Raw genomic sequence first — 21,820 nt, 5'->3', positions numbered from 1 at the left:
GGCTTTGCTGAAAACCTTTTCAGCTATTCCTTCTCTCATTTCTGTTTTTCCAATGCAGTTTTTCTGCGCGCACTCAGTAAGCATAGGCAATTTCTACGTTTAAGTTAAGCATTTTTATTTGCTTACTTGATGGGGGGCAGCTGTCCCCTGGCTATGCCCATGGGTCCAATGCCATTGCATTTGGATATGCTGGCGCCAGTCCAGGTGGGTCTCAGCATGTTGTTGCCACCTGCAAGTCTTTGGTTGACCGGGGGAAGGAGGACTGTGGCTCTATACTAGGACATCTGCTTTGCTTGTAGAAGGTCCCTGTTCCAATTCTCACTAGCATCTCCAGGTAGGGCAGGGAAGGTCTTTGGTCTGAAGCCCTGGAGTGCTGCTGCCCATCAGTGTAGCTCAGGGGTAGAGCATCTGCCAGCCTGTGTAAGCAGCACTGAGCTAGGTTAACCAATCCCCTGACTTGGCCTAAGGCAGCGCCTTATGCTTTTATTTTGCAGAGAATTCCACTGAGCGATATGTCCCGCAAAGAAATCAACGAGCTGGTGCAGAAGCTGGGCTTCTACCGGAAGGAGAAACCAGACTCGCCTATCCCCAAAGAGTTCCAGCTTGCTCCTGCCCGGCCGCCCCCTGGTTCAGAAGACACCAAGGGAGAGCGTGTGGCGGAGAGCAAAGGGGCTGCGGTTGGAGAACTCTAGATCTGTTGTGCTCTTAAAAACCTCAGGGGTGTCTTGTGTGCGAGTGTGTGCAAGGGTTGAGAGTGTGGCTCATGTTTTAATACATCCGCAAGCATAGCTGTACCGGTGGGTGTGCATGGTAGGATATGTTGTTAGTATACGCAGGGTTGTGTGTGCACACCTGCCAGAGGAGAGCCAAGGAATGTGGCCTGGGCTGTAGAATTAATCCTTTTTTTAAAAAAAAAGAAAACACAAGTTTCTAGACCTCATGGTTGGAAAGGTGTACTTGAAAGCGTCTGGGCAGTGCCTGCTGATATCCTGAGAGGCCCGAAGAGGGCTGCACTAAATGACTCTTTAGGTCCCTTTCAAATCTACAATTTTATGAAGATTTGCAGCGGTCTTGAGTGCGGAGGTCTGTTCCTCAACCCCCCACCAGCAAAAACAGCAAGATACGTATATGCAAAAAACTAATATGCCACATTTGCAGGATATGCAACCAAATGCAACGTCCCCTCGTTGCAGAAATTTGGATTTTATTCTTTAGTTTGTTCTAGAGTAAAGGGCACACACTGCCCTGTCTGTGGAATGTGAGTAAAAAGTGGTGCAGAAGAAGCTGTGATCTGGGGTGTGGATTCGGGGGGGAAGTGTGCTCTCCCCACTGCCTGGGGAAAGAGAGCCAGACCTGGACCAGATCACCTTCAGTCCCACCTTGGTCTGCACACCATTTCTGTCTAGATTCATTCGATTATGCATAGGCCAGTCGGAAAGTTTGGCTCCGTGCCGCTTCGTATAGCTCAGAGACCGGGAACCTGTGGCCTTCCAGGTGTTGCTGGATTCCTCGCCCCTCTCCCCCCCCTCAAGTTTTAGTTTTGGTGGCTGAGGGGAGCTGGAGACCAGAGGGGGCCACAGGTTCTTCCCTCCTGCTTTCGGTTCAGACCACACTCCCTAGCTGCTGTTCCTTGCTCCAGGCCATAAGCAAGCCTTCGTGTTTTTCTGCAGCTGTGCCCCGTCTGCATGAGACAGGATGATACCCTCGGCTGAAAGCTCTTGGTGCCCAGGGTGGATAGTCAGTGTCCCATCAGGCTTCGGAGCACAGCGCGCTAAGGAACACGAGCTCAGTCACCCACCCTGCAAAAAACGACAACAACAACCCTCTTGCAGTTGTGCCTAGAAACAGTAAAGTCTTTTACATCCACTCTGCCGGTATCTGTGTGTCTGTTGCTGGATAATTAAACGTCCCAGGCTGAACTGGTCAAGGTGTTTCCCTGGGTCCTCGCCGCATCCCACCCTCAGAAACTCACTGTGATGAGGTGGCAAGGTGACCTTTTTCTTCCTTGAAGAGCACGGGGAGCTGAAGTAGTTGGAAGTTGCAGCCTTTCTCAACCTGTGGGTCCCCAGATGTTGTTGAACTACAACTCCCATCACCCCTAGCTAGCAAGGCCAGAGCTCAGGGATGATGGGAGTTGTAGTCCAACAACATCTGGGGACCCACAGGTTGAGAACCGCTGTCTAGAGACTCTGTCCTGCCTCACCTGAGCAGCATGTTGAGTTGCTGGGAGATGTGTCCTTGCATCCCTCAGCCGTGCGCTGTCCCCTGCCAGTGCAGGAGGCAGGTAGAGGGCAAGCTGGTGGTGCCCAGGCTCGAGGTGTGCACCCACCCATGCCCAACTGCTGTTCTGCAGTTCTGCGCCGCCGCAGCACCCCATAGAGGCGCCGGTTAGGAAGCTCAGTCCTTGCCTTAGGGGGCACAATGGTTTCCATGCCCCGGGATTTGGCAACCCATGCTACACCACTGCTGCTAACCCGCCTCACAGGGTTGTTGTGAGGATAAAATGGTTCGTGTGAGCTCCTTGGAGGAAAAGGTGGGGTGTAAATGCAATGACAGGAATACAAACTCCTCTAATCCCTGACCACTAGGCCAAAGCTGACGGAAGCCGGGAATCCAGCAACATCTCAGTGGCTCAAGAGGTACCCAGATCCTGCTGCACACCAGCCTGCCGCTGGCATTCTCAAATGGCTGGAAGGCGCCAAGTTGCGCTAGGTGTACGCTAACCTTAAAAGGACCGAGCCCTGGAGGTTGGAGGACAGTACGAAGCAGAAACGGCCGTCAAAACAGTCTATCCAAACTTTTATTGTCTCGCTGGTGCCTACATAAACATCCTTGTGCTAGTGCAAGAACCGTTACAATTGGGCGTGTGGCTGAGTGCTGAGAGCGGTGTCCGAGGAGCACATCCCGCTGTCCGTCCCTCGCTCCAGGCTCCAGTCAGTCTCAGCTGGCTCATCGGCCCCAACCTTCCCGTATTAATCAGGCCCTCAAAAAGGAAGGAGACTTGTGCAAAGGGCTGAAGGCTGATGCGCTGGGGACTCCCAGGAACAGAGTGGGCATTGCTCGATGGTGCGCAGGCAAGAGAGCTGTTCCATACAGAGAGGCCACACCAGTGAAACCCACATGGTTTCCCGCCTCTCCTGCCATGTCTAAGCACCCAGAGTTGACCACAATTGCTCCTGGGCTGGCAGAGCCATGGGTGAATACATAGGGCACATGGATGGGCAATACTTTATTTCAGCAAACATGGTGGCCAAGAGATGGGAACTGGCATGCCCTGTGCTTGCAAGGGAGCTTCTGAGCTGGTGCAGAGTGTGCCCTTCACCACCACCATCCAGACAGGGAACACAGTTTGTTTCTCTTAAAAAAAAAATCTGTCCTCTCTACCCCAAGCAGCAAAGAAAACCCACATCTCTGTCCAGTTACCCCACAACTTCAAAAACTGCACTTTTCTAAACAAGCTGATTTCAGGAAGTGTTTCGGTCAGGATTCAGGGGTGCCCCTGAGGTCTTCTCCTATCCCTTGTCCAGCTTTCACCCTTTCTTGGCCAGGAAAGAAGCTATTTGCCATCTAAAAGCCTGGCTTCTCCTACCCACTGGTGCCAGCAGGGTTCAATCCAGAAGAGGCGCAGTCCCAGCCCAGTAGGGCCTGTGCACTACATTTATAATCGGGTTCCTCTTCTGGAAGTGGGTGGAGGGGGGCACGAGGAAAGTGCAAGACCTCTGCCTCGAAGGTGGTGAAGGAAGAGGCCCTCTGCCATAGCTCAGCTGTAGAGAATCTGCTTTGCATGCAGAATGTCCCAGGTTCAACCCCCAGCCAAGGCTGGGGGGGGGGGAGTCTCCCTATCAAAAATCCTAGAGAGCCACTGCCAGACAGTGTAGACAATACTGAGCTAGATGGACCAACAGAAGCAGTATAGTAAAAGGCTGCATTCAGCTTTATGGCAGGACATCTGCTTGGCATGCAGAAGGTCCCAGGTTCAAGTCCCGGCAGCATCTCCAGCTAGGGCTGGGGGAGTCTCCCTATCAAAAATCCTAGAGAGCCACTGCCAGTCAGTGTAGACAATACTGAGCTAGATGGATCAACAGAAGCCGTATAGTAAAAGGCTGCATTCAGCTTTATGGCAGAACATCTGCTTGGCATGCAGAAGGTTCCAGGTTCAAGTCCCGGCAGCGTCTCCAGCTAGGGCTGCAAATGTCTCCTGAAAGCCTAGAAAGCCACTCGCAAGTCATGGTTGCCAATCCTAAGATAGAAAGGACCAGCGGTTTGGCTCGACAGAAGGTAGCTATCTATGTTCCTAACGCCTGGTGGGGGGACACCTATAACCTGCTGAGCAGGCTCTGCACTTGCAACGATCATCGCAGTTCAAGGATTTGGGGGAGGTGGGAAGCAGGGACGAGTTAAGGTCTGCACACACAGACGACAACGGTCCCCCCCCCTTTTTAGCACGCTCCAGCATTTAGCCGTTCAAAGGTACAGACAAGATGCGTGGTCAGTCAATCACACCTGCACAGGTCTCTGCCCGTTATGCTGCTCGGCCGTGCACGATGCAAAAAAAGGGAGTTTCGAAAAAGGAGGAAACGGGAATAACTTACAGTAAATAACGACAACGACAACAATAATATAAAAAGCACGTGCGGATGAGAAGGGCAGTCCCGGTTCTCTCCGTAGAGCGGTCTAAGCTCGGCCGGTCCCCTCCAAACCGGCCTGGATTGCCAACTGCCCAGCCTGCTGTAGCGGGGTGTGGGGGGGGGTGTTGGTTCCTCTTGCCTTTTTGCTGCTGGTGGCTCCTGCCCATAGTAAGAGTTCTCTGAAAGCAGGGAGGGAGGGGGGGCTGCAGGAACACGGATCGGGACCAGAGGAGCAAGCGAAGACATCCTCCTTTCCCCTGCTGCCGCACCTGGGGTGGGTGGGTTGGTGGGGGACAGGCTAGGCTGGATGTTTCAGAGGGAAGGGTGGGGGTGGGGGGGTGGGAGAGGAAGGCTAGAAGCGCTGCTGCCTCATCTGGAGCTCGTGGCGCCGCAGGTGGTTGTAGAGGGACTGCACGTAGGTGAAGACGCACTTGGCGTCGGGACGTTTCCCCATGATCATCATGTCTTCCACGTCCACCAAGGGCACGCAGTCCACAAGCACCCTGCAAAAGGGGGAGGGAGAGAAAGGGGGAGAGTAAGTGGTCAAGGTCAAGGTCCCCTGGACAGTTAAGTCCAGTCAAGGGCGACTATGGGGTTGCAGCACTCATCTCGCTTTCAGGCCGAGGGAGCTGGCGTTTGTCCACAGACAGCTTTCCGGATCATGTGGCCAGCATGACCAGGGACGGAGGAAGAAGACGACTTTGGATTTGATATCCCGCTTTATCACTACCCGAAGGAGTCTCAAAGCGGCTAACATTCTCCTTTCCCTTCCTCCCCCACAACAAACACTCTGTGAGGTGAGTGGGGCTGAGAGACTTCAGAGAAGTATGACTAGCCCAAGGTCACCCAGGAGCTGCATGTGGAGGAGCAGGGAAGCGAACCCAGTTCACCAGATTACGAGTCCACCGCTCTTAACCACTACACCACACTGGGGGGTGCGCTAGGTGCGGCCTGCTCCGGGTGTCAACACTGAGGGCGGGTGACCAAATGCTGGGCAGCACTCACCTCAGGGCCTGCAGCGTGCCTGAGCCACGTGTCTCTCTTGGGAGAGATGTGGTGGCCTGGGCACCCGCAGGCTCCACGCTGCCCAAATGGTCCACCCACTGCCTCCCCCCACAGCTGTAGGATGGCTGAGTGGGAGGAGGCAGGCAGACTCCAGAGGCCCCACAGTGCACCGCACACCAATCCAGGCTCCCGAGTGGCTTCCTCCACTGTTGAGCATGACCAAACCGCTTCTGGTGCAATGAAACACCATGACAGAAACCAGAGCACACAGAAACATCATTTACCTTCCTTCCTGCCGCAGCAGTACCTATTTATCTACTTGCACTGGCGTGCTTTCGAACTACTAGGTTGGCAGGAGCTGGGACAGAGCAACAGGAGCTCACTCTGTTGCGGGGATTTGAATCACCAACCTTCTGATCGGCAAGCCCAAGAGGCTGAGTGGTTTAGACTGATTCCTCCCCCCCGCCCCCAGACCCATAAACTAACACCACGTTGTACTGCAGGTTTGCAACAACAACTACCAGCACTTATCCCCGCCCCTCGGGGCTTGGGTGCAAATCCTAGGAAGTAACTACCCAGGTTTTCCCACCGTTATTCATTTCTGCAAGAACAGCCCTTGCACGGGTGGGGAGAATGCAGAGCCCCCACCCCAGAGATAACCTGGGGATGTCAAAGGAGCCATCGGTTATTGCAAACGGCAAGGAAACCTTTGATCCTGAAAAGAGAAAAGTTGCCCCTTCAGGAGTCTAGCCAGAACAACACTTGAGAGGGTTGCGGCGTCTCGTTTTGAAAGTGTGAGCAGCCGCCTGGTGTTTATAACTTTTTGCAAAAGATCTTTCTTTTAGTGCAGGGGAGCCCTATATTGATGCTCCAAGAACAGTTTGCGCCCGTGAAGAAGCTGGTTTGGCCAGTGTGAGGACAGGATGCTGGATTAATTGGACCCTGGGCCTGATCCGACACGTTTCCACTTACACTCTTAATGCCCACCTTCAATGCCAAGACCCAGGACCTTGCATCAGCTTTGCGCTGGTTTCCCGCCTGGCCTCCCCAGTCCTCAGCCTTGGGGTCAAGCGTGTGCAGAGGGGGTGGGGGGGGGTGCACAGGGAGGTAACCGCGAGGTTTAATGGGCTCCCTCCTCTCAGCAGCCTCAGCAATGGAAAATCTCCTGAGCAAGCCAGTGTGCCCTTATAAAGCCTTTGTTTAGCCTGTGTGATGGGCTGTTGTACCCAGTGTCCCGGGAGAACGAGGCTCTAGGGAGGCAAAGATATTAACAAGGAGTGCTTGAGTCACTTTTTCCAAGGCTCTCTAGCTCCTCCGAGACATATATGGCCGGGGCAAAATAAATAAAAATAAAAACCCACCCCACCCCACCTCCCTCCAAAAGAAGGAGAAAATAAGAAGAAACCATCTCCATCACCTGTCCGTCTCTCTTTCGCTGCACCCCGGCCTACGGAAGCAAAGGATTCTGGGAAAGGCAGGCACTGTCGCCACCGTTACCTGGCAGTTGTCAAAAATTATCCGCCCCTCCCGCAAAAGTGAGAGCTTAAAAAATTATTTTTACGATTGGTATTTGATTTCTTCCCCAGCCTTGTCCGTGAGCTCCCATTGTGGGTTAAAACAATCTAAAAACACAACATGGAAGAGCTAGTAACACTGGGAACAAGGAATATCAGGAGCCAGTGTGGTGTGGTGTAGTGGTTAGAGCCTTACGCTGGAATCCGGGAGACCAAGGTTCAAATCCCCCCACTGCCACAAAGTTTGCCAGGTGTGACACTAGGCCAGTCGTTGCCTCTTGGCCTGACCTCCCTCGCAGGGGTGTTGTGGGGGTTAAACAACAAGGGTGTCTGCCCCCTTGAGCTCCCTGGAGAAAAAGGTGGAATAATGTTGTGGATTCTCCTTCCTTGGGAGGTTCTGAAGCGGAGGTCGGGTTTTAGCTGAGATTCCTGCATTGCAAGGGGTTGGACTAGATGGCCCTTGGAGTTCCCTTCCAACCCCACAATTCTATGATTCTATGAGATGTGGAAAGGAAAGAGAAACATGGCACCTTCAACTCCTTGTGAGGGGGCAGGAAAAGTAGTGCTTAAATGCAACCAGTCCATCAATAATAAACTGTGCCAGGGTGGCAAGATGAAATATATCTAGTTTAGCACCATCATACAATGGCAGATCCTCTCAGCACCAACTGACCCACTACGAAGAGCAGGCTGGATATTTTTTTCTTAGATAAATGTCTTGATAATAACCCGTCCTTCGCCAGCAGGTCTCCCAGAATTAAAAACAGCCAGGTTACACAGGCCCTAGGGTGCGTCTCAAAAACAGACATCTTAAGGGTCAAGAGGGAAGTCTTCTGCATTCACAGGGAAGGTGCCAGATGCATTGCGGTGGGGAGGGAATTCCACAACTTTGGGGCCACCACAGAGAAGGCCCTCTGCTGGGCTGTCACCACCAACACCGAGGGCTGAGGAACTATCAAGAGGTGCCCTGCTTGCCGATTCCAGCACCCGAGGAGGTAGCCTTTCGGGTATTTGAGGCCTGTGTCATTCAAGGCCTCGAACACAAATGTGAGCGCCTTGAACTGGGCCCAGAAACAAAACAGCCGCCAGTGCAACTGTCTTAAAATGGGGTTTTTAATGTGATATCTCAACAGAACCAATCCTCATCCCCCCCTTTTATTATTTGCACTCTGCCCATCTAACTGCCCCAGCCACTCTGGGCGGCTTCCGACATATATAAAACACAAAAATACAGTTAAAAACTTCCCTTCAAGGCTGCCTTCAAATGCCCTTTAAAGGTTGCATAGCTGTTTATCTCCTTGACATCTGATGGGAGGGCGTTCCACAGGGCGGGCGTCACTACCGAGAAGGTCCTCTGCCTGGTTCCCTGTAACCTCGCTTCTCGCAGGGAGGGAACCGCCAGAAGGCCCTCGGTGCTGGACCTCAGTGTCTGGGCTGAACAGTGGGGGTGGAGACGCTCCTTGAGGTATACCGGACATTTAGGGCTTTAAAGGTCAGCACCAACACTTTGAATTGTGTTCGGAAACATACTGGGAGCCAATGTAGATCCTTTAGGACTGGTGTTATACGGCCTGAGCGGCCACTCCCAATCACCAGTCTCGCTGCCACGTTATGGATTCGTTGTGGTTTCCGAGTCACCTTCAAAGGGGCTATTGGGGTTGAGGGGCTATTGGGTTGTTTTTATTTTCATTATGTATACAAGTGGTCACTCAGGTTGTGAACGTGACCCGTGCGGGATGCACATTCACAACCCGCAGCGTTCGCAACCTGCAGCGTCACATCTGCGCACACGCGGGTTGCGATTCTGTGCATGCGCAAAGTGCAATTTAGTGCTTCTGCGCATGCGCGACTGCCAAAACCCAGAAGTAACCCGTTCTGGTACGTCCAGGTTTTGGTGGGTGTGTAACCCGAAAAAACGCAAACTGAAGCGGCTGTAACCCGAGGTATGACTGTATTGTGGTTTTGTATCTTGATTTTATTCTGTGAACCACCCTGAGACCCCCGGGTATAGGGCGGTAAGTAAGTAAGTAAGTAAGTAAGTAAGTAAGTAAGTAAATAAATAAATGGCCCACATACTGAAGGTCCCCCAAGCAAGGTGGTTTCTGAAGGAACTACCAAGGAACTCCCACCCTCCGAATTTCCCTGCCTCCCAGCGTGGAAACGTTCTGCAACCACAATGCACACATGCAGAGACACGTATCTCCCCCCCCCTCACCCCTCCGAGCCCCCCCCCAAATAATTCAAGAAGGAGGAGGAGATTCTCACCATTGCTCCGCTGGTAGGAAGGTTAGGACTTTTTGGTTTTAACCAGCCCCTTCTGAACCAGGCACCGGTAGAACTCCTGGATGTACGTGTAAACGCACTTCCAATCGGGCTCCCTCATCCGGACCATGTCCTCCACATCCAGTAACTGGGGGCACTCCGCGTGCGTCCTGGGTGGTGGGGCAGGGTGGTGGGGTGCCAGGAAAGGGGAGGGAGAAGCCAGTGATCACAGCCCGGACAGATTTGGAAAGGGGGCAGGGAGGGACGGAGAGAAAAAGAAGAGAGACAGAAGGAAAAAAACAGAAGAAATACATAAATCCATTTCACATTCCTTTGTGTGTGTGTGTGTCAAACTTACATACATGCTTTTGGGGGGTGCCTCTCTGTCGTGCAATGCAAATGGGGGTGGAAGGAGGGGGGGTCCATTGCACATGTGCGCCTGGGAGTCATTCCTCATACGGGGGGGGGGATAGGAAGGGTAGGGTGAGCGTGGCCAGAAGTGCTGTTGTCGGGAGCAGGTGCCACGAGCAGGTGTGGGGAACTCGAACCCGGATCTCGACAGCAAGGACAGTCCAACAGACGGAAAGGGGTTGGGGGGGGAGAAAAGGAGATGGACGGGGCGGGTTGGGAGGAAAGGCGCTGTGCTCTGGTGCCTGTTCCAAGGTGGGGCCTTCCTTCTATATGGACGCATATAGAGAGAGCGGATGAGGGGGGCCGGAACGCACCCCGCTGCCTCATCCCATCCTACCCCAGCCTTGCAACAGCGCTGCGGCACAGCCGGGGTGCCTGAAGCTGGGGGGGGGGCACGCAGGACGACAGCGACACAGGAGGGAAAGCGAAAGCAGCCCAGGAAAGCACCTCTGGTCCAGATCGTGGAAGGAGGGGGTCGGTCGCTCTCGTGGTCCATGGAGAGGAGAGGGGAGCGAGGAAGAGGCAAGTGGGGGTCTCTGGCAGGCGAAACCCTTCGCAGGCAAACGCCCCTTGCCCTCCTCCTGGGCCAGGACACTGCATTAGGCCCGCAGGGGAGAGACCTGGCTCAGAGAAGAGGAAACTCATCGTCCTGCCAGCCTGGGACATCAACAGAACGAGCAACTAGGAGTCATTGTGCAGACCACCAGGCTCCTGCAGCAAAGCTCTGGCACTCGTGAAAACGTCCTTTAAAAAGGGATCACCCTCAGGTCTGCTAGTAAGGGAGGCAGCAACGAAGCAATTCAGGAGCGGGGGAAATGGAGGCCCTTAGTTTGACCCTCGGAAATCTCTGCAGGCCACACCCTGAGTGGTTTTTGCCTGGCCGGGGCTTGGCCTTGAATGCAGATCATGCCCCTTGCTTTCACACAGGAAGCTAGTGTAGAAACCAGTCTACAGTGGTAACTTGGTTCTCAAATGCCTGATACTCAAATAACTTGGAACCCAAACACTGAAAATCTGGAAGTAAGTGTTCCGGTTTGCAAACTTTTTTCGGAAGTCGAACGTGCTCTGTTTTGAGTGTTACACTTCCGTTTTGAGTACCACACTTCAATTTTGAGTGTTACACTGAGGTCTGTCTGTTCTTGCTATTTATTTTGCATTTTTGTTTTTGCGGCTCTTTTAGTTTTGTTTTTGTGATTGTGTGGAACCCAGTTCAGCTACTGATTGATTGATTGTGTGACTGCAGTACATTGGTTACTGCTTTCATTTTATGGATCAATGGTCTCGTTAGATAGTAAAATTCATGTTAAATTGCTGTTTTAGGGGTTGTTTTTAAAAGTCTGGAACGGATTAATCCATTTTGCATTACCTTCTATGGGAAAGCGCGTCTTGGTTTGGAACGCTTTGGTTTTGCAAGGGACTTGCGGAACGGATTAAGTTTGAGAACCAAGGTACCACTGTACTGTTAAAAGCTAAAATTTGCACTGCTTGCTCTGCACACTTTAGACCGGCCTCGCCCACCAGGGACTGCAGCCCTTGGGCGGAAAAAGGGTTCCAAAAAAGTGCTAAAATGCAGCATTTTGTTGTTGTTGTGGTTCCGTATTTTTAGGGCAAGGCATGTTCAAAAACCCTTATCCTGAGACCTGCAAATGTGGGCAAGCAGTCCTGACTTTCCTGGGTGCTGTGGTCTGCAGGATCAGCCCATCTCTCCAGAGTGCCAAATCTTGAAAGTGGCCTGGCTCCCTAAATTTGCATGTGGAGAGGCGGGAGAAGCAGTTGCTCAATGCTGCTCTGGGGAGGCCTGCTGTCCACCTCTGGTTGGGAAGGAGAGAAGCAGCCCAGAGGGGGAGTAATAAGAGACGAGAAAGCGAGACAGAGAACTCCCTTCCTTGTCTTTCTGCTCAGAAGCAGCAGTGGCGTGCCCAGCCAGGCCCCGAGGGCGTCCGCAGCCCCGAAGTCGCTCTCACCACGCAACCCCAAGCTGCAACAGCACATAACCCTATAAGAAAGACCTTGCAAAGAGGAGCAGGCACGCTCCCACTCCTCCACACCAGCTCACAGTGTCCCACGTGCGCCACCGCCCAATCCAAATTTTCCAGAGGAATCAGAACGCCTTCCGGCATGGAAGAGCTCCTGCGCTCTGCGTAAATAGCTGAGCCCCCTTCTCTTCCTACCTTGTGCGCGAGAAAGCAGCACAGATCAAGCCAGAGCCGGAAAAGGTCCGTCTGCAGCTTACGTGGCAAAATCCCAGCACGCTTGTGACGCCCCGGCATGAACGGTTAGCTGGCTTGGGTGGTGCAAGAGCACAGTGAGGTGTAGTGGTTAGAGCAGTCCTCCCAAAATGGGCAGTACTGCCCCCCTGATGGGAGGCAGAAGGATTAACTTTGGGGGGGGGGCAGGATAAGAAGCAAGGGGGCAGCAGGGGCACACTGGAGGTGTAAATCAGACTTTGAAAAGTTGGAATCTCTGGTCCAAGCCCACCAGTTTTGCTGGATTAATTAAACTAAATAGTTTTAATTGGATTTTGAGTAAGTGTGTGATTAACCGTTACTGTTTCAAAACTCTTATTCTGTTCCTGAGCGGGTCATGCAAGCTGTCGTTCTGAATAATGCTTTTTCTAGGGTAGGGGGCATAGGGGATGAATTTATGGAACCAAGTCTGAAAAAGTTTGGGAACCACTGAGTTAGAGTGTCGGACTACGACCTGGGAGACCAGGGTTCGAATCTCTGCTTGGCCACGTGAAGCTCGTGACCCTGGCTGCCAGTCACCTCTCTCAGAACTAAACCTACTTTAAAGGGTTGTTGTGGAGATTAAAAGAAGGAGAGAGGGAAGACCACATGTGACAAATGCAGTAAGATAAATAAATATTGAACAGCCACCTGTGCCCTTACACGCCTCAAGAGATGCCTTTTGCCAGAACTGCGTGTTTGTTGTGATTCTGCAGGTAACCACCAAAGGTATAACTGGGGCTTCAATCTTCCTAAGAACCCCAATCTTGCATTAAAAAAAAAAGCCGAACAAGCATGTTTCTAGACCTCATGGTTGCAAAAGCACTCTGATTTTCACAATGGACAGCCGAGACACCCTAGAAGTCAGAGAGGGATGTCTGAGCAGAATTTGTGTCCTCTCCCTTCCCCAGGACTAGCAAAAATGAAATAAACGGTAAGCATTCCAGAAGCCTGCAAAAAATAATAATCAGATTTTGCTCTTCCCAAGCCCAGGTCTTTGTTCCTTTTGATGTGGCGATGGCCTGCTACATGACACCAGCCTTCTCCAACGTGGTGCCCTCCGGATCGTGTTGGACAGACTGCGTGGGCTAATGGTCAGAGGTTTGTGGTCTAGCAACGCCTGGAGGTTGGGAAAGGCTGGTGTCTGCATACAGGGAGCGCTGCTTTATGTCTAGACAACACAGCTTAGGAAGAAGAACGGGGGACGAGAGGCAGGCCTTATTCCCCACCTTGAGGCTTTACTGGGAGGTCTCTCCCAACCCCCCCAAGTCGTCCGCCCAGTGAGACATTTTCTGGTTGAGAACCTCCCAGCCGGAAGCAGCACAGGTTTGAGCACAACTGAGCAGGAAACAGCCACAGCCCTGCAGAGAGGTGTCCGGTTAACTCATTGCCACAGGATAGTTAAGCCAGCCTTCCTCACTATGGTGCCCTCTAGATTGCTTTAGATGCTACAACTCCCATCATCCCCTGCCAGTACAGCCATTTTGGACTACAACTCCCATCGGCCTCAGCCAGCACTGACGGCTTGGACTACAACTCCCACAATCCCCTGCTATAACGGCCCTTTTGAACTTCTAGCTCCCCTCACAGCTGTAGCACAAAGTCCATAGAGAGCACCAGATTGGCCAAGGCTGCATTAGGCAGAGAGAGAGAGAGAGCGCGCACAGGTACGCCAATAACCCAGAAAAGGCGCTAGACCTCTTTAAAGGAAAAACAGGCCCTGCGCCCGCGCTTCTCTCCCACGCCCGGCGGGGGGCAGGAGCAGCTAAGGGGTACATACTCAGCCGCCGAGAACGCCATCTCGAAGTTGCGCCGCCGGTCCTGCGGTGAAAGCTGGGCATAATCAAAGGCCTCTGGGAAGAAGTTGTGGACGAGGGCGCAGAAGGCCATGCCGTCGCTCCAGCTGGAGGAAAAGTTCTGGATGTCGACGTGCTGCCGAGTAAAATAAAAACAAAATTTGAAAATTTTGTTGTTGTTTTTTAAAATTTGATTTAAAATCAAGAAACCTCAAAGTGGGGGCTTGCCAAAAATAGAGAGAGATAATGTTAGCAGTAAGAAGAACGAGCAACACTAACTTAAAAATTTCAAAAAGAGAACAAGAAGAATGCACGTTTAAAGAAGACTGGGAAATGTTTACTGAATATATGGGTGAAAATTGTGTTCATTTAAAGACGCTGGTAGCAATAAGTTAAATTCAACAGTGTAAATCAGTTTTGATGGATGTAACAATGGATTACTGATGGTTTAGTTCATGTACAAGATGCAGGAATGTATGGTATGTAAAACAGACCATGGAAATAGAAGAAGGGAAGTAATTAAGGTTATTTAAATGAATATTTTAAAATGTAATTTAGAAAATTTAATAAAAATTATTGTGTGTGTGTGTGTTAAAGACAACTATAGACTAAAAAAGAGATGAAAACTCACATGAACTGCTTTAGGCTTGTCTAACAGAATATTTTTAGCAGGCTCTGAAAAAAGTACAGCGAAGGCATCTGCCTGATATCAATCAGCAGGGAGTTCCAAAGTGTAGGCGATGCAACACAGAAAGATCCAAGTTCTTACAACTGCAGAGCAGGTATTATGTCACCTCTGAAAGAGGGCCAGTTCCGCTATCGAAGCTGTTGAATGGGGTATGTGGGGTAAGGCGATCTCTCAATCTGGGGAAGCCCGGGCAGAAAGGGGCAGGAAAGTGGGCACAGGCGAATGGCAAACTAAGTTGTCGGACTATGCCGAAATGGCAAAACTGAGCGGAAAGCTTAGAAACCAGGGAGACCAAAACTTTAATAAGGAATGGGGGGGAAATATAATTTACCTAGAAGACCACTGTTAGCAGTTGAAAACACTAGCGGGATTGCAATAACCCTCGTAATGTAACGAGAACTATGGACATAATGGGGTTATTAAAAAAAATGGACATTCAATAGTAGAAATGCCATAGAAAAGGGGTAACAACAGGACTACGACCTGGGAGACCAGGGTTCGAATCTCTGCTTGGCCACGTGAAGCTCGTGACCCTGGCTGCCAGTCACCTCTCTCAGAACTAAACCTACTTTAAAGGGTTGTTGTGGAGATTAAAAGAAGGAGAGAGGGAAGACCACAACAGAACCTGTGGAGGGAAGATGGGAAGTCCAGAGATTCGGAGGAATCTTTAAAGTGGATCTGTCATGGTATGATTATAACTTTAAATTTGTAAAACCAAGTAAAAATTATTACAGTGGTACCTCGGGTTAAGTACTTAATTCGTTTCGGAGGTCCGTTCTTAACCTGAAGCACCACTTTAGCTAATGGGGCCTCCTGCTGCCGCCGTGCCGCTGGAGCACGATTTCTGTTCTCATCCTGAAGCAAATTTCTTAACCTGAAGCACTATTTCTGGGTTAGTGGAGTCTGTAACCTGAAGCGTATGTAACCCGAGGTACCAGTGTATTTTTAAAAAAGGAAAGTGGGCACAGGCCCGCTGGGGGCACACTCACCTCGTAGCCCCGTGTCTTAGCGCGGCACCAATCCAACAGCATTTGCTTGATGCTGCTGGCGTTGGGGACCCCAAAGCTGCCCGAGCGCTGGACTGCCACTCGGGACACGGCTGGGTTGGTTGGGCTGCGGAGAGAAGAGGAGAGTGTAAGAAGTTGCTGTATCCCAAACCAAAGCGTTGCTCCCATTGGAAGAAGGAAACAGCCTCCGATCATGGGGGGCTTGCTTGGAATACCATATTTTCCGCTCTATAAGACGCACCAGACGATAAGACACACCTAGTTTTTGGAGGAGGAAAACAAGAAAAAAAATATTTTGAATCCCAGAAGCCAGAACAGCAAGAGGGATCTGGCTTCTGGGATAGCCTCTCCCTGTTCTGGCTTCTGAGATAGCCCACAAAGCCTCCACAGGGCAGCGGGATGAAGGCACCCCGTTGCCCTGCGGAGGCTTTGCGCAGCTAAGCCAGAAGCTAGAACAGCGAGAAGGAGCGCTGCACAGCACTCCCTCTCCCTGTTCTGGCTTCTGGCTTAGCCGCGCAGCCTGCATTCGCTCCATAAGACGCACACACATTTTCCCTTACTTTTTAGGAGGGAAAAGGTGCGTCTTATAGAGCGAAAAATATGGTACATCCACAAAGGAACGCAGGCGACTCCCTGCCGCCTTCCCTAAAGCCGAGCACCGCCACCCACCCCAGGACTTCTGCTCCAGCCACCCGCACCTCATCCGAACACTGCAGGGCTCCTCACCTGCCGCTCTCCTTCTCCAGCTTCTCGATCATGGCCTTCCGGGCTTGCGAAGCTGACGTCTTTGGCAGGCTCTGAGCCTTCATGAGCTCCTTCTTCTTCTCAGCCTGGCGACGTTCCAGGGCAGCCAGGCTGCCAGCACGCCCAGAGGTCTCATCCTCTCGTTCAAAGATGCTGCCAGAAAGGGACAAAGGTGAGAAAGGGCAGCAGGGGCTTGCAAGGAGACTAGGAGGTAAACGTTGGCTTCTCGCTGGTTCCCCGCTTCCCTCTGCAGTCTTATGACCTTACTGCGGCAGCGAGACTGGTGACTGGGAGTGGCCACCGAGACCATATAATGCCGGTCCTGAAAGATCTATATTGGCTCCCAGTACATTTCCGCGCACAATTCAAAGTGTTGGTGCTGACCTGTAAAGCCCTAAATGGCCTCGGCCCAGTATACCTGAAGGAGTGTCTCCACCCCCATCGTTCAGCCACGACACTGAGGTCCAGCTCCAAGGGCCTCCTGGCTGTTCCCCCACTATGAGGTTACAGGGAACCAGGCAGAGGGCCTTCTCGGTGGTGGCGCCCGCCCTGTGGAACGCCCTGCCATCAGATGTCAAGGAAATAAACAACTATCTGACTTTTAGAAGACACCGGAAGCCAGCCCTGTATAGGTATGCTTTTATCGCTTTTTAAAATTATTATTACAATTCTGTTGGGAGCCGCCCAGAGTGGCTGGGGAAACCCAACCAGTTGGGCAGGGTATGAATAATTTTTTATTATTATTATTATTATTATTATTATTATTATTATTATTATTATTATTACAGCAGAGCCAGGGGGTTTTCGTCAGTGGGTCTTTTGCTAGGGTGACCCCCACCAGCGGATGCCCAACACACGGTGTTGAAGAACACCCTGTCCCCATTTTAGATGCGAACTCCCATCAGGGCTGTTTTGAACAACAATTCCCATTAGCCCTCAGCCGGCATGGCCATAATGGACTACGATACCCACCAGCCACCAGCCAGCACGGCCATATTAGACTACAACTCCCATCAGTCTCAGCCAGTGGGGCTGTTTTGGACTAGAACTCCCAGGAATGCCTTTCGCTTGCTTGAAGACAGCAAGGGACGCACAAACCACACAAAAGGTAGCATCTAAAAATCCATTGCTCCTCCCACTTTCACCGCTGTGCCCTGCCAGGCGCTGGCATGTGGGCCCCAGAAGCAAATCCATCTCTCTGCCTGAAAAAGGTTCTCTGCCCCTGGGCTTAGCAGCTAAACCTCAGCTGCGGAAAGAAAACATGGAAGATGGCTGCCACGGAGCAAGCAAGAGGCAAGAGTCATGGCCGTCCTCCCACACATGCCTCACATCCCGCGATCCCTGCATAGTAGTGGGTTGGATTAGATGACCCTGGGGTCCCCCTGCCCACTCCGCAATTCTGTCATTCTGTGAATGCGACAGGAGCTGTGCAACTGGGAGAGGAGCTCCAGGAAGGACTCACCTGCCGACTTTCTTGGAAGACGATGTGCTGTAGGACGATTTGGTCTGGACAAAGGTGTTGCCGTCTGCTGAAAGGTTGAAGCATGGAGAGGGGTGGGAGACAAACATAAAGACCTCAGGTACCATGGAGGTAACAGGGCGACATTCCACGGACTGCGCCAAAACATCACCCTTTCACAGGTTTCAAATTTTATCGTGTTTTTAGCTTCCTTAAAGGTGCAAACCACTCTTCCCTAACCCTTCTGGCGGTTCCCTCGCTATGAGAAGCCAAGTTACAGGGAACCAGGCAGAGGGCCTTCTTGATAGTGGCGCCCACCCTGTGGAACGCCCTCCCACCAGATGTCAGAGAAAAACAACTACCAGACTTTTAGGGAAGCTTTTAATGTTTAATAGGTTATTGTATTTTAGTGTTCTGTTGGAAGCCGCCCAGAGTGGCTGGGGAAACCCAGCCAGCTGGGAGGGGGTATAAATAATAAATTATTATTATAATGTACCCTTCAAGCCCAGACATCTCAGGAAACAGAGAAATACTCAACACCACAATAAATCTGCTCTCAGTCCCATTTAGCTTGGCAAGAAAGAATACCCCTCCCTCTTCCTGGGAGCCCCTCACCGCAAGGAAAGAAAACAAGGTGCAGGAAGAGCCTTACTTTCCGATCTCTTCACGTAGCTGGACTCCATCATCATGGTGCGGGAAGTCTTGCTGCCATCATCTGGGAGGGGGAAAGCATAAGAGGGTAAGCAGAGTACTTATGGATCAGGCCAAGGGCCTACTTTGTCTGGCACCCTGTTCCCCACAGTGGGAAGCCCACAAGCGAGACTTGTAAGCTTTAGGCTTCTCTCCCTTTGTTATTCCGTCTCTGATCCTGGTGACCATCAGGATCAGCCTCTCAGAATCAGAGCTGGAAGGTGTACTAAAGGCTAATGGATGATCTAGGCAAGATTCTTGCATCGCAAAGGGGTTGGACTAGATGACCCTCAGGGTCCCTTCCAACTCTACAATTCTGGGATCTAGTCTGACCTCTCCTGCCCAATGCAGGAAATCCAGCTGCAGCAGATGGTTGCCAGCCTCTGCCTCAAGACCTCCAGCAAGAAAGAGCTCTCCAAACTTCTACCAAACAAAAACATCTTGGAGGTCCCGGGCCACAGAGAGGGTAGGCTGGCCTCAACCAGAGCCAGGGCTTTTTCGGCTGGGGAGGGTGGGATATAACTAAAATTTTATTACTACTACTACTACTACTACTACTACTACCACCACCAAGCAGATATTAGGGTCAAGAAGGAATATTTTCCTAAAATATTCTCCCCAAATCTACCCTCCTGTAACTCAATCCCCAGTTAGACCCAATCTTGTTCTCAGGGGAAGCAGAGAAGAAGACTTTGCCCCCTTCTGCCTGATGACAGCCCTTCAGATATTACACTCCTCCTCTGTCTGCTTTTCTCCCGGTTAAAAATAAACAAGTTTCCTTATTTTATTTACACCTGACCATCTTGTCTTCCTCTGGACCTGCTCCAATCCAACTAAATCCTTCTTAAAGCACAGCGCTCAGAACTGGACACAGGACTCCAAGCAAAGAAAAAAGCAAAAGTATTATTTCTCATGACTTGGAAACTCTGGTGCAGGCGACGCCGTCTAAAATTGCATCAGCCCTTTTCACAGCCGCATCACAGGGCTGGCTTGTTACCAGTGGCCGTTGCTACTAGCCTTGTTCTCCACACATTTGTCTAATCCCCTTTAACGCCCTCCCAAGTTGGGGGCTGTCATCATTTGCAAATTCCAAAGTCCAGCTAGGTGCTGCATGAAGAATCCTTTCTTTTTGCCTGTCCTGAATCTTCCAACATTCAGATTCATTGGATGACGCAGAGCTCCAGTATTTGGCAAAATGCATCTCCCTATCTTTTTTCAGGGACGCGGGTGGCACTGTGGGTTAAACCACAGAGCCTAGGACTTGCCGATCAGAAGGTCGGCGGTTTGAATCCCTGCAACGGGGTGAGCTCCCTTTGTTCGGCCCCTGCTCCTGCCAACCTAGCAGTTTGAAAGCACGTCAAAGTTCAAGTAGATAAATAGGTACCACTCTGGCGGGAAGGTAAACGGTGTTTCCGTGCGCTGCTCTGGTTTGCCAGAAGCGGCTTAGTCATGCTGGCCACATGACCCGGAAGCTGTTTGCGGACAAACGCCGGCTCCCTCGGTCTATAGAGCGAGATGAGCGCGCATCCCCAGAGTCGGTCACAACTGGACCTAATGGTCAGGGGTCCCTTTACCTTTTACCTATCTCCCTATCTTTACCGGGCAGAATTTTATACCCCTTTATCATGTTCCCTCATGCTCACCGTTTTCCCTAAACTAAAAAGAACCAAGCATTGCGAAAATATTTTCCTTGTAAGGAAGTTGCCCCAAACCTCTTAAACCAGGCTTCCTCAACCTCAGCTCTCCAGATGTTTTGAGACTACATTTCCCAGCATCCCTGACCACTGGTCCTGCTAGCTAGGGATCATGGGAGCTGTAGGCCAAAAAACATCTGGAGGACCAAGGAAGCCTGTCTTAAACACTGAGCTTGTGCCTTTCCAAACCTCTCTCAGCTCTACAATATCCTTTCTGAGGAGAGGCTGTGATGGGTCAGGTGGAAGCCCTTAGCCTTGAAGCCGCCTTAAAAGAGCCAAAAGGGAAATGGAAACTGGCTGACACAAAAAAAGAACACTGTGTCCATCTAGCTCAGTACTGTCTACACTGACCGGCAGCAGCTCTCTGGAAATTAAAATAAGGGACACTGACAGGAATTGAACCTGGGACCTTCTGCACCAAAAGCAGATGCTTTACCACTGAGCTACAGCTCTTCCCTTACGCTGTCTGGCAATTGGTCCTCCTAGCTTAGTACTGTCCACACTGACTGGCAGCAGTTCTGCAGGATTTCAGACAAGAAGTCTCTCGCAGGTGTACTTGGAGATGCTTTTGGGGACTGAACCCGGGACCTTTTGCTCTCAAAGGAGATGCTCTGATGGCCCTTCCTCACGCGTCCATCCCTCTATCCATCCCAGTGCTGCCTACTCTGACTTGCAGCCACAGCTCTCCAGGGTGCCAGCCAAAGAAAGGCCTTTCTGAGTCTTGCTGAGCCCCTTTTGACTGGAGAGGCCTTGGATTCGAGGGTGTAAAAGGTACTTCAGCCCATCGTTCTCCCTACAACGGAGGAAGTCCCGGGAAGTGGACGGCATGAGTCACGGCCGAGCGAGGAGTGCTTACATCCCAAAAGAAAAAGACTAACTCAGATGCTCATGGCCAGAGAACAGAGGACAGAGAGAGAGAGACGAGCCATTCCAAGCTTCAGTTGCCAGGATGAGGCCGCGGAGACGGCCGGAGAAGGCACCAACCATCCCGGTGCAAAAAGAGAAGAAAAACTGCCAGCGGTGACCCCCGATGCAAAGAGGAGAAATCAGGACAGTTTCCAGAGCAGAGAGAAGAGGGCGTCTCTCCACGGGGAGAGCAAGGACCCGAAAGAGGCCTGATTTGACGTCTGGGATGCGTGCCGTGCGTCTCCCCCCGGAAGCCATGCGCTCGGAAGGAAAGGCGGAGTGTTCCCAAACCCCCAGCTGCTCCTTACTGGACTGGACAAGGCGCTGGGTCTTGGTGACGGTGCTGATGGCTGAGCCATCGGCGGACATGGCGCTCTGCCGGGCCGTGGTCTCTGTGGTGTGGGTGGCCCCTCTCGATTTGGCTTCCTGGATCCGCAAGCTGCGCTCCTTTTCTCGTTGCTCTGCAAAACGCCACGTCCCAGAGGGGTCAGGAACGGCGGCAAGAATGGCGGGAGGAGGGCAAGGCTACAGGAGCCACGGGGGGCCTTGTTGTGCCTTTTTAACAAACCAATGTTTTAGCGCTGGAACTCCCCGCCTATTGACAACCAGGCAGGCCCATTCCTTGCACAACGCCAGCCGAAGAGATTTTTGTTTAGGAAAAGCTTATCCAGACATGTAGGAAACTGGTCTGTGTTTTGCGTTGTTTTCAGTTCACCGTTCCTTTTCATTTCCCTGAAGATGTCTTACAACTGTTGCTTTCGACAGCTTTTACTGATACAGCCGTACTATGG

At 51.6% G+C, this 21,820-nt stretch overlaps 2 protein-coding genes across 10 annotated transcripts in view; one reads left to right on the top strand and one right to left on the bottom strand.

The window, feature by feature from the left end:
• The window catches only part of SELENOM (selenoprotein M), a 33,096-nt gene extending 31,229 nt beyond the window's left edge, over positions 1–1,867 (top strand). For both annotated transcript variants that reach the window (XM_053369084.1, XM_053369083.1), the window contains exon 5: positions 495–1,867. In XM_053369084.1, the coding sequence (XP_053225059.1) occupies positions 495–692 (198 nt within the window). In that variant the 3' untranslated portion in view covers positions 693–1,867. The remainder of the gene's footprint in view (positions 1–494) is intronic.
• A 915-nt stretch (positions 1,868–2,782) lies between these two features.
• The window catches only part of SMTN (smoothelin), an 83,328-nt gene continuing 64,290 nt past the window's right edge, over positions 2,783–21,820 (bottom strand). For 3 of the 8 annotated variants that reach the window (XM_053369071.1, XM_053369074.1, XM_053369079.1), the window contains 7 exons: positions 21,338–21,490; positions 18,392–18,454; positions 17,743–17,809; positions 16,263–16,433; positions 15,519–15,642; positions 13,826–13,977; positions 2,783–5,131 (listed from right to left, as the gene is read on the bottom strand). In XM_053369071.1, the coding sequence (XP_053225046.1) occupies positions 4,981–5,131; positions 13,826–13,977; positions 15,519–15,642; positions 16,263–16,433; positions 17,743–17,809; positions 18,392–18,454; positions 21,338–21,490 (881 nt within the window). In that variant the 3' untranslated portion in view covers positions 2,783–4,980. Of the gene's footprint in view, positions 5,132–9,412; positions 9,580–13,825; positions 13,978–15,518; positions 15,643–16,262; positions 16,434–17,742; positions 17,810–18,391; positions 18,455–21,337; positions 21,491–21,820 lie in introns of all 8 variants that reach the window. The other 5 variants (XM_053369073.1, XM_053369075.1, XM_053369072.1 and 2 more) reach the window with 5 other exon arrangements.

Source organism: Podarcis raffonei, chromosome 16 (genome assembly GCF_027172205.1).
Source record: "Podarcis raffonei isolate rPodRaf1 chromosome 16, rPodRaf1.pri, whole genome shotgun sequence".
In the NCBI taxonomy this organism is placed as follows: domain Eukaryota; kingdom Metazoa; phylum Chordata; class Lepidosauria; order Squamata; family Lacertidae; genus Podarcis; species Podarcis raffonei.
Note: the sequence above shows the minus strand (reverse complement) of the source record. Positions and strands in the feature narration are given on the sequence as shown.